The following is a 12531-nucleotide window of genomic DNA, read 5'->3' on the forward strand; positions in this document are numbered from 1 at the left end:
TTGCGTGTTGGAATATCAGAACCATGCTTGACACAGTAGACAGTGGTCGCCCTGAACGACGCTCTGCTCTAGTTGCCCATGAACTTCTCAGGTTGAATATTGACATAGCAGCTCTCAGTGAGGTCCGTTTCCCTGAGGAAGGTAATCTTCAAGAACCCGGTGCTGGCTATACCCTCTACTGGTCGGGTAAGTCAAAGGCTGAGAGCCGCCTTTCTGGCGTTGGCTTTATGGTCAGGAACTCCATTGCCTATGGAGGCACACCATCCACCAGCCTGTCTCTTCCTTTGAGAACGCACGCATAGCTGGTCTTGAGGACAAAAGGAGATTGAGGAAGAATCGCACTGCTACAGCACCAACCCCAAGTCAGACTTTTCCCTGCAGCCACTGTGGCCGGACCTGCCTGTCCCGCATTGGTCTTGTCAGCCACCAGCGAGCCTGCAGCAGACTTGGACTACTGCACCTTTCTTAAATCTTCGTTCGCGAAGTCAAGCCGAGAGAGAGAGAAAGTAAACTACTTTGTTTCTTAAGCTAAACCGTGTGCCTGGCTGTTATTCGTGGCTCTCTCCACGTTACTCTGCTAATCGTATATCTAAACCCCCAACACTAACGCAACATTAAAATAAACCACGTCAGAATCAAACACCATCATAGCTGCACGTTTGTCGAAACAAATCAGGAAACAATAATCCATACAACCGGCAACAAACCACACAACAGCATGTAGGCTGGAAGCTTTCGACACAACTTAAGCACTTTGACAGAAGGGTGCTGGGGAAACGGATCAATTAAAAGCCCGGCAGAAGAGCTCCGTCTCGCAGGCCTGGCGAAACCTGGAGAAGTCCCGCAGGGCCCGGATCTCCAGCGGGAGTTCATTCCACCAGGCAGGGGCCTGGCCTGAAAAGGCCCTGGCTGTCGCTGGAGTCAGTCAGGCGTCTTTAGGACCAGGTTTCACAAGAAGATGTTGTGTAGCTGACCTCAGAGCTTGGGGGGCTCATCTGGGGAGAGGCAGTCCCAAAGATATGCAAGCCCCGTAACTCCCTTCCTCACACCTCACTGGAATGAGGTCACCCAATGACAAGCCCTGCCTTACAATGGTTCCACTCACTTTCTGTAAAGTGCAGGCAGCAGGCCCCGTGGAGCCCACCAAGAATTAGCTCAAGCAAATTAGGCCTATGACACGGCATTTTCCCCAGAGGGGCCAGTCTGTCACACAGACACACGCACGGAAAAAGCTGTTTTCCAGAACTGAGTTTTCCTTTCAGCCTTGGCGGAGTCAGAGGCAGATTTAGGGCCGCCCAGCGGGGAAGCCTGCTTTGAAGTGGGCCCTTCCAAGTGGCGTGTTAATTATTCAAGGCCAAAAGGGGACAGGAAGGGAAGAGTCATTTATCAAGGCATAAGTGCTCCTCGGGACATTGACCGAGCAGGCAGGATGTGCGCCGCGTCTGCAGAGAGGGAGGGTGGCTGGACGGCACTGTCGCTAGTTGCCGAAAAGCGACTCAGACAGCTCTCAGTCCAGGCGTGGGCATCGAAAGGGTGTTTCCGCACTGCAATAATAAGACCCTCGCTCCCCCCGAGAGCCCTGTTTGGTGTAACGGTTGGGTCTTCCCATGCCCCAAAACCTGCACGCGCGAGACAATTGAAATGCATTTCCAATGCACTTGAGGTGATCGTTGGCAACTGATCGTTAAAGTGCACTGAATTCTAAAGTGCCACCTGCAAACTATCACGAAAGTGCATTAGAAAAGTGAATTAAGCGATCTGTGCGAAATATGTGTGTGTGTGATTCCCCTTGCTGGATCAGAGGGGCTCTCTGGTTGAGGACCCCGCGTGGAAAATTTACAAGACGGTTTCCAGAACAGCTGTGGTAGTCTGTGGCGGAACAAACAAATAGGAATCTGGGAACATCTTAAGGACTAACAAGGTATCGTTTGAGCGCAAGCGTTTGTAGACGTGAGCCCTTTTGTGAGATGGATGCAGTGCGACTTCCAGCAATGAAACCTCAGCATGGGCCAGTGCACACACAAGAGGACCATCTCCTAGAAATCACTGTACAGATTACGCAATGGACACAAAACCCCACACGAATCTGCCTTATACTGAATCAGACCTTTTGTCCATTCAAAGTCAGTCCTTTCTACTTAGATTGGCAGTGGCTCTCCTGGGTCCTAGGCAAAGATCATAGAATCATAGAGTTGGAAGGGACCTCCAGCGTCATCTAGTCCAACCCCCTGCACAATGCAGGAACTTCACAAACCCCTCCCCCTAAGTTCACAGGATCTTCATTGCTATCAGATGGCCACCTAGCCTCTGTTTAAAAACCTCCAAGGAAGGAGAGCCCACCATCTCATGAGGAAACCTGTTCCACTGAAGAACCGCTCTAACGGTCAGGAAGTTCTTCCTAATGTTGAGCTGGAAACTCTTTTGATTTAATTTCAACCCATTGGTTCTGGTCCTACCTTCCGGGGCCACAGAAAACAATTCCACGCCATCCTCTAGAATGACAGCCCTTCAAGAATTTGAAGATGGGGATCCTATCACCTCTCAGTCACCTCCTCTCCAGGCTAACATCCCCAGCTCCTTCGACCTTTCCTCATAGGACTTGATCTCCAGACCCTACACCATCTTCGTCACCCTCCTCTGGACCCTTTCCAGCTTGTCTAGATCCTTCTTAAAATGTGGTGCCCAAAACTGAACACAAGACTCCTGGTGAGGTCTTACCAGAGCAGAGTAAATCGATACCATCGCTTCACGTGATCTGGACACCTACTGACAGAGTCTATAACGGAAGATGCCAGGGATTGAACCTGGGACCTTCTACATGCCAAGCAGAGGCTCTGTCACTTAGCCACTGCCCCTCCCCCAATGACCACTGAGAGCCAGTGGGGTGCAGTGGTTAAGAAAGAATGGCAGACTTCTAATCCGGAGAACCTGGTTGGATTCCCCACTCCTCCTCCACATGCAGCTGCTGGGTGACCTTGGGTCAGTCACGGTTTTTCTCTCAGAGCTGTTCCTCTCAAAGAGCAGTTTCTGTCAGAGCTCTCTCAGCCCCACCTACCTCACAGAGTGTCTGTTATGGGGAGAGGAACGGAAGGAGATTGTAAGCCGCTCTGAGTGAAGGGCAGGGTATAAATCCAACTCTTCTTCACCCTATACCGAAAACTCACTTCTTGTTTTGCATGCATCTGATGCAGTTGGGCTTACGCCAGATTAAAAGCTAGTTGGCCTCTGAGGGACTGCAAAACCCCGTTTCTTTTTACTGCTAGACTCACACTCACCTGCCCAGGAATCTCAGGTTTCCTTTCAGCAAAAGGGCCACTGCAGATATCTCAGCCAAGCACTTTATTTATTTCGGTTTAGGGTTGCCAATCCCCAGGTGGGGGCAGGGACCCCCCCCCCCGGTTTGGAGGCCTCCCCCCCCAACTTCAGGGTCATCAGAAAGCGGGGGGGGGGGAATGTCTGCTGGGCACTCCATTATACCCTATGGAGACCAACTCCCTTAGGGTATAATGGAGAATTCACCTGCAGTTAACTGGAGCTCTGGGGGGCTCTTTTTGGATGTAGAAGCACCATATTTTCAGCATAGCATCTGATGCCAATTCCCAAAACACCCGCCGAGTTTCAAAAGGATTGGACCAGGGGGTCCAATTCTATGAGCCCCCAAAGAAGGTGCCCCTATCCTTCATTATTTCCTATGGAAGGAAGGCATTGAAAAGGTGTGCTGTCCCTTTAAATGTGATGGCCAGAACTCCCTTTGGAGTTCAATGACGCTTGTCACATCCTTGATCTTGGCTCCACCCCCAACGTCTCCTGGCTCCACCCCCAAAGTCCCCAGATACTTCTTGAATTCGACCTGGCAACCCTACTTCATTTCTACCCAGCTTCCCAGTGGGGAACCAAAGCAGCTCCCTCAGTTCTTAACCAAGTCCATACGTAAGTGTTTTAGGGTGGAGTCCTTAAATGTTCCGCTGTGACTTCACAATAGAGAGGAAAGGAGTCCTCACAGTTTCGTCCGTCTTGCACTTCGTCAGCCTCTTTTCTCAGTGTTTTTCAGAGCTACAATAATTATGTTACAGACACGGATCAATGCATGCTCTAAACCTCTCAGTGTTTTTCGGAGCCACAGTAATTATGCTACAGACAAGGATCAACGCATGCTCTAAACCTCTGCTGAGAAAAGAGGCTGACGAAGTGTGAGACAGGTGAAACCATGAGGATTCCTTTCTATATGGTCCCTCGTTTTTCTCTATTGCAACATCAAGCGGAACATTTAAGGACTCCACCCTAAAACACTTACTTATGGACTTGGTTAAGGCTGGTTCCTATGTAAAAACTAAGTGTATAATTTGGGGGAGTACAAATACCTTATTGTTCCTTTGTTCTTTGTTTTGTCTTATATTTGCACTAAATCGATAGCATGTACCCACACTGAGAGTGTGAATATTTATTGTTGACCAGTGATCTGATTATTTTTCTGAGGTAGGTGCGGCTATGTGCGACTGGCCGGAAGTCGCCCAGTGGGTGTCTGTGACAGAGTGGGGATTCGACGGCTGGGTCTCCCGCAGCCTAGTCTGCCACTCTAAGAGCTCTTCCACACTGGATCTTCCCCCCCGCACACACACACTCTAAACAGGACGTGGAATTCTGGATCGGGCTCTGATCGGGCTCTCGTTTCCATCCACAGCGGCCTACCTACCGTCGGTGAAGTCCAGAGCGTAGACTGGAAATCTTCGGGCCAAGTCATCAACAATTCCCTTGCCAACGTTGAAGAACTCGTGGAGCTGGAGAGAGGAAGGAAGTCACATGTCAGTTCAGAGAATGCACATCCGTTGTTGAGAGAAAGAGAGAGAGGGGAGGGGACCGGGAGGGAGAGAGAGCATTTGTGACAGCACAAAAAGGAATCTGGGAACATCTTAAGGCAGGGACGGCCAAACTTGCTTAACGTAAGAGCCACATAGAATAAACGTCAGATCTTTGAGAGCCACAAGACGCGAGCCTCAGATATTTGAGAGCAGGTAGGAAGGAAGGAAGGAAGGAAGGAAGGAAAATAGGAGAGGGGGAGAAAGCAACCTTAAATGCATTATTCAAGCCGCTGGCTGGCTTGGCTTGCAGAAGTGATTTAAAGAAAGAAATGTCTTCTCCAAGCCATCTAATGGGGTCGTAGGGGCTTCGAGAGCCACACAAGATGCATGCAAGAGTCACATGTGGCTCCCAAGCCACAGTTCGGCCACCCCTGTCTTAAGGACTAACAAGGTATAGTTTGAGTGCAAGCTTGCTGCTGCAAACAAAAAAACATTTTTTTAAAGAAGAAGAAGAAGAACACAAGTTATGAGATAGGACATCCTCGGAAGAGGGTGGATTTATTTTAATTTTAAAATGTATTTATTTAGTCCACTTTTCTCCCTGGAGCTTGCTGGGTTTTCTGATGCAATTTCACTTCCTGTCGTCACGAGTTAATTAAATGAATGTATATGCATGCTGATGCTGAGCCAGTGAGAGATAGAGCCAATGAGAATGTGTGCACGTATTTCCCGCTCAGGCTGGGTGTCAATATGTATAGTGACCACTGAAGGAAAGCCCTAATAGGCTAATCCATATATTTGGGAGGTGGTCTGCGGGAAACCATTTGGTCAGTTCTTATTGCCCTTTGTGTTCAGCCCTCAGATCTCCATGCAGTTAGAGTTTGGGCTCCAGAGAGTCGAGATGTAGTCTAGAGACTAGATAGGATAATGAATCCTTCTTTTGTTTTCTAGTAATCCCAGTCATACCTTTTCCTCATAGTAAAAGTAAACTACTTTATTCTTAAGCTAAAACGGCTGCCTGGCTTGCTTATGTGTGGTTCTCTCCACACAACTCTGCTAAAGGTATCTCAAAACCCTAACAGAGCTCCAAGCGAATTACCCAGAGTTGTGCAGGGGCTGGACCAGGTGACCCTTGAGCCTGGGATCCTCTCTGGTTCCCCGTCTCTGCTAAAGCACCAGAAAGCCGCTTTGCTTTTGTGGCACCGCACAACCGAGAGAAGAAACAACCGAGTTTCCTGAGACCTTAATTCACCCGACAATTACCCTTTTTGAAAATCAGTGCCGTAAAATGCCAAGACATGAATCAGAAGTTGGGAAACATCAGCTCTGAATTATGCTTAATGCCTCCACAAGCTCTGGAGATCTTTATCTTCTTTGCAGGCAAGACTGGGGGAAACTTGCTAAGCTGCACTGGAGAAGGGGAGGATCTGTGGAAGTGGAAGTGGCACAACATTCAGATTGCTGTAAACCCCACCCCCCACCCCACCCCAAACATTTCCCTAATGTGGGAAGGAGCTTTGGCTCAGCGGTACAGCCCTATGAAGAAAGGTTAAAACGCTTGGGGCTCTTTAGCTTGGAGAAACGTCGACTGAGGGGTGACATGAGAGAGGTTTACAAGATTATGGACGGGATAGAGAAGGCAGAGAAAGAAGTCCTTTTCTCCCTTTCTCACAATACGAGAGCTCATGGGCACACCAAGAAATTGCTGAGCAGTCGAGTTAGAACGGAGAAAAGGAAGTCCTTCTTCACCCAAAGGGTGATTAACACGTGGAATTCACTGCCACAGGAGGGGGTGGTGGCTACAAGCATAGCCAGCTTCAAGAGGGGATTAGATAAACATATGGAGCAGAGGTCCATCAGTGGCTCTTAGCCACAGCGTATTGTTGGAACTCTTTGTCTGGGGCAGTGATGCTCTGTATTCTGGGTGCTGGGGGGGCACAGTGGGAGGGCTTCTAGTGTTCTGGCCCCACTGATGGACCTCCTGATGGCACTTGGGTTTTTTGGCCACTGTGTGACACAGAGTGTTGGACTGGAGGGGCCACTGGTCTGATCCAAGATGGCTTCACTTATGTTCTTTGGGCATCTGCTTAGCATGCAGAAGGTCCTAGGTGGAGGTGACCGTGATGATGATACTGGATTTATATCCTGCCCTCCACTCCAAATCTCAAGAGTCTCAGAGCAGCTCACAATCTCCTATATCTTCTCCCCCAACAACAGACACCCTGTGAGGTGGGTGGGGCTGAGAGGGCTCACAGTTTGGAGAGCCAGTTTGGTGTAGTGGTTAAGTGTGCAGACTCTTATCTGGGAGAACCGGGTTTGATTCCCCACTCCTCCACTTGCACCTGCTAGCATGGCCTTGGGTCAGCCAGAGCTCTGGCAGAGTTGTCCTTGAAAGGGCAGCTGCTGTGAGAGCCCTCTCAGCCCCACCCACCTCACAGGGTGTCTGTTGTGGGGGAGGAAGGTAAAGGAGATTGTGAGCCGCTCTGAGGCTCTTCAGAGTGGAGGGTGGGATATAAATCAAATATCTTCTTCTTCTTCTCTCACAGCAGCTGCCCTTTCAAGGACAATTCCTACGAGAGCTCTGGCTGACCCAAGGCCACTTCAGCAGCTGCAAGTGGAGGAGTGGGGGAATCAAACCCGGTTCTCCCAGATAAGAGTCGGCACACTTAACCACTACACCAAACTGGCTCTCGGAGGAGGAGGAGACTGGATTTACACCCTGCCCTTCATTTGTAGTCTCAGAGCGGTTTATCATCTCCTTTCCTTCTCCTTCCTACAACAGACCCTCTGTGAGCGACGCTCCCTCTAAGCTGAGCATTTTTGTAAGCGGGATATTAATCCAATTATTTTCTTCTTCTTCTTCCTTCTCCTCCTCCTGGGATCCCGGAGAGCTGCTGCTTAAAGGGCTCTTAGTACAGGGCCTACTGTAAGCTCCAGGAGTATTGGCTACATCAGGGGGGTGTGGCCTAATAGGCAAAGCAGTTCTTGCCAGTGCCTTTTTTGTAGCAGGCACTCCTTTGCCTATTAGGCCACACCCCCCCCGATGTAGCCAATTCTCCTGGAGCTTAAAGGGCTCTTAGTACAGGGCCTACTGTAAGCTCCAGGAGGACTGGCTACATCACGGGGGTGTGGCCTAATCAGGGCTTTTTTTGTAGCAGGAACTCCTCTGCCTATTAGGCCACCCTCCCCCCCCCCCCCCGATGTAGCCAATCCTCCTGGGGCTGACAGGGCTCTTAGAACAGGGCCTCCTGTAAGCTGCAGGAGGATTGGCTGCATCGGGGGTGTGTGTGTGTGTGGCCTAATATGCAGAGGAGTTCCTGCTACAAAAAAAGCCCAGGGTATAAGGCAGCTTCAAGCATTCATGTGTGCTCATAAATCCTGCCCCAGAAGGCTGACGACACAAACACGTGCAGAGGGGGATTGCTTTTACCCACGAAAGCACAACTCGCAGTCGCAACGAATACGTCTCTCTCCTTCGCGATGATGAACATATGAAGCTGCCTTCTGCTGAATCAGACCCTCGGCCCATCGAAGTCAGTCTTGTCTACTCAGACTAGCAGCGGCTCTCCAGGGTCTCAAGCTGAGGTTTTTCACACCTATTTGCCTGGACCCTTTTTTGGAGATGGCAGGGACTGAACCTGGGACCTTCTGCTTCGCGAGCAGATGATCTACCACTGAGCCACCGTCCCTTCCCATTCTTACAATGGGCGGGGTCGAATTGTTCTCGGAGGTTTGAAGCACCCCGGGGCAAGGACTCCCAGTCTCCCACCCAAGGGAAAACATTTTTTTTTTTGTAGCAAGAATAAATGTTGCAAATCATGGTTTCATCTGCCCAATTTACTCATCCCACCAAGCGTGGAATTAATTAAAGGCAGGGAGGGGCTGGCTGCAGAGGGAGCTTGCCGCAGGCAATGCAGCCCCATGCCAAACTATGCCTAACCCCACCTTCAGGTTCTACTGCAGAGACTCTCTGGTTTTGTTGTTTTTTTGCCCTCCGTGGAAATAATGGTGGATGGGGGGGGACCTTCTTCAGAGTCCCATAAAATTGGGACCTCCTGCTCCAATCTTTTGGAAACTTGGGGGATCTTTTGAGGAGGCACCAGAAGCTAAAAGGTTCGCCATGAAAATGTCGTGAGGAGACGTCGCCCTGTGGGCCGGTATCAACTTGGGTGCTTGCACAGGGGACTGCCTTTACCCACAGAGTCGTGGTCTCTTTAAATGTGTTTGTAAAGCTGCAGCTTCACCAGGAATGGCTGCGAGAGCTGGCCCATAAGGAAGGTCGAGCGCAGAAGAACAGATGCTTTCGAGCTGTGGTGCTGGAGAAGACTCTTGAGAGTCCCTTGGACTGCAAGAAGATCCAATCAGTCGGTCCTAAGGGAAATCAACCCTGACTGTTCCCTGGAAAGTCATATGCTGAAGCTGAAGTGCAAATACTTTGGCCACCCAATGAGAAGGGAGCACTCCCTGGAGAAGAATCTTGAGAGTCCCTTGGACTGCAAGAAGATCCAATCAGTCAGTCCTAAGGGAAATCAACCCTGGAAGGTCAGATGCTGAAGCTCAGATACTTTGGCCATCCAATGAGAAGGGAGCACTCACTGGAGAAGACCCTGAAGCTGGGAAAGACAGGTGGCAAAAGAAGAAGGGGACGGCAGAAGAGGTGGCTGGACAGCATCACTGATATAACCAACATGAATTTGAGCAGACTTCGGAGGATGGTGGAAGACAGGAGGGCCTGGCGTGACTTGGCCCATGGGGTCGCAAAGAGTCAGACTTGACTGTGCGTCTGAACAACAACAACAAATATATCCAGCTGAAAGAATAACTGATACATACTGATAAGGTATTTTCAAGCTTTTTTGGGGGGGGAGGGGGGACTCAGACTATAGGGCAGGATGTAAATCCAATATCTTCTTCTTCTACAGCAAGTGAGAGAGACAGTTTGGTGTAGTGGTTAAGTGCGTGCACTCTTATCCGAGGTTCGATTCCTCACTCCTCCACTTGCAGCTGCTGGAATGGCCTTGGGTCAGCCAGAGCTCTCGCAGAGTTGTCCTTGAAAGGGCAGTTTCTGGGAGAGCTCTCTCAGCCCGGCTACCTCTCAGGGTGTCTGTTGTGGGGGGAGGGGGAGGTAAAGGAGATTGTGAGCCACTCTGAGATTTGGAGCGGAGGGTGGGATAGAAACCCAATATCATCTTTCTTTCTTTCTTTCTTTCTTTCTTTCTTTCTTTCTTTCTTTCTTTCTTTCTTTCTTTCTTTCTTTCTTTCTTTCTTTCTTTCTTTCTTTCTTTCTTTCTTTCTTTCTTTCTTTCTTTCTTCTCTCTACTAAAATCGATTGGATGAGCTGCACAATTTGGTTCTGGTGGCATTTCCCTCCCAGCCCTCTCCTGCCTCCACATGATCACTAACCCCCCTCTCTCAGGTTCACGGGGCAGCTTATTACGCTAGAGGGGATTTCTAACCTCTCCACCCCTGTTTTCCTCCAGAGAATTAGGTTTGACTCCTGCCCTGTCTAAAAACACCACAGAGGCAAGGCAGGGGGGGAAGATGGCTGCATTTTAAGAGCTTGGCGAAAAACAAGAAGGACCCGACCTGAGTTGAAAGGCCGTTTTTATTATAAAATCCTCCAAAAAACATTTAAGATGACCCCCAGCGGGGGAGGTCAAAGAGAGAGCACCACAGCCTTTAACGAGCGCCCTGCCATTCTTACTCATCCAGCTGAGACACGCAGAGGGAAAACCCTCTGGGAAGCTGGCGCTGGAAAGAAAGAGGAGGAGGAGGAAAATTAGCTTAACCTCTTCCTCAACTGGCAGGCGCCGTCAGACGCTGGCAGCGATCGACAGCGCCCACGCACCCGGGATGGAGTCAGCTCACGGCTCTAGCTGGAGATGCTGGGAGTCACGCACACGCAGCATCCCAAAAAGCACTTAGAAAGCGAGGGAGGGGATAATGGGCCATCGACCTCACCTGTCGTCAGAGGATGCTGCAAAGACAAAGAACTAAATGGATTTGGAAGTGGGTCAGCCAGATGGATGGTGGCAGGGTCCGTTGCTGGCCGGCAGCCCGGAGAGCGGAGCAGTTTGGAGGCGGGCTGCCTCTGTGGCTGCCAGATGCTGGGGGACAGCCAGCAGGGGAGAGCCTTCGGGGCCCGTTTGTGGCCTGCTACCAACTTTCCAGGCATCTGACTGGCCACCTTAGAATCACAGGATTCTAGAGTTGGAAGGGACCTTGTAAGAACGTTAAGAGAAGCCATGTTGGATCAGGCCAATGGCCCATCCAGTCCAACACTGTGTGTCTTACAGTGGCCAAAAAAAACCAGGTGCCATCAGGAGGTCCATCAGTGGGGCCAGGACACTAGAAGCCCTCCCACTGTTGCCCCTCCACCAAGGACATAAGAGAAGCCATGTTGGACCAGGCCAATGACCCATCCAGTCCAATATTCTACATCATACAGTGGCCAAAATCCAGGTGCCATCAGTAGGTCCACCAGTGGGGCCATGACACCAGAAGCCCTCCCACTGTTGCTCCCCCCTCCAAAGGACCAAGAAGGTAAGAGAAGCCATGTTGGATCAGTCCCACCCATTCAGTCCAACACTCTGTGTCACACAAAGGCCAAAAAACCCAGGGGCCATCAGGAGGTCCACCAGTGGGGCCAGGATACCAGACGCCCTCCCACTGTTGCCACTCCCAAGGACCAAGAACAGAAGAGAAGCCATGTTGGATCATGCCAATGGCCCATCCAGTCCCACACTCTGTGTCACAGAAGAACATAAGAGAAGCCCTGTTGGATCAGGCCTATGGCCCCTCCAGTCCAACACTCTGTGTCACACAGTGGCCAAAACCCAGGTGCCATCAGAAGGTTCACCAGTGGGACCAGGACACCAGGCGCCCTCCCACTGTTGCCCCCCCCACCAAGGACCAAGAACATAAGAGAATCTGTGTTGAATCAGGCCAGTGGCCCATCCAGTCCAATACTCTATGTCACGCAGTGGCCAAAACCCAGGTGCCATCAGGAGGTCCATTAGTGGGGCCAGGACAACAGATGCCCTCCCGCTGTAGCCACCCCCCAGGACCAAGAATGTAAGAAAAGCCATGTTGGATCAGGCCAATAACCCATCCAGTCAAACACTCTGTGTCACACAGTGGCCAAAAAACCCAGGTGCCATTAGGAAGTCCACAAGTGGGGCCACGACACTAGAAGCCCTCCCACTGTTACTCCCTCCCCAGCACCAAGAATACAGAACACCACTGCCCCAGACACAGAGTTCAATCTATATCTTGTGGCTAATAGCCACTGATGGACCTCTGCTCCATATGTTTATCCAATCCCCTCTTGAAGTCGTCTATTTTCGTAGCTGCCAACACTTCCTGTGGCAGTGAATTCCACATGTTAATCACCCTTTGGGTGAAGAAGTACCTCCTTTTATCCGTTCTAACCCGTCTGCTCAGCAATTCCTCTGAGTGCCCACGAGTTCTTGTATTGTGAGAAAGGGGGAAAAAAGGACTTCTTTCTCTACCTTCTCTATCCTGAGCATATTCTTGTAAGCCTCTTATCAAATCGATGTTTCTCTGAGCTAAAAAGAGCCGCCAGGGTCATCTAGTCCAACCCTCTGCACCATTCAGGAGCAGGAAATTCACAAATACCTCCCTCTAAGTTCACAGAACCCGCACTGCTGAAAACAACATGCTAGACTTCACTGGGCCACCTTACGTGTGTTTTTTTACGAAACAGACCCAG

The 12531-nt window shown here is 50.4% G+C and overlaps 1 protein-coding gene across 1 annotated transcript in view; it reads right to left on the reverse strand.

Annotated features, from left to right (window-relative positions):
- SLC4A11 (solute carrier family 4 member 11) overlaps positions 1-12531 on the reverse strand; it is a 124946-nt gene that overhangs the window by 61879 nt on the left and 50536 nt on the right. The window contains exon 6 of the mRNA XM_060247417.1: positions 4694-4778. Coding sequence (XP_060103400.1) covers positions 4694-4778 — 85 coding nt within the window. The remainder of the gene's footprint in view (positions 1-4693; positions 4779-12531) is intronic.

The sequence above is a fragment of the Heteronotia binoei genome, chromosome 9 (assembly GCF_032191835.1).
Source record: "Heteronotia binoei isolate CCM8104 ecotype False Entrance Well chromosome 9, APGP_CSIRO_Hbin_v1, whole genome shotgun sequence".
Lineage (NCBI taxonomy): Eukaryota > Metazoa > Chordata > Lepidosauria > Squamata > Gekkonidae > Heteronotia > Heteronotia binoei.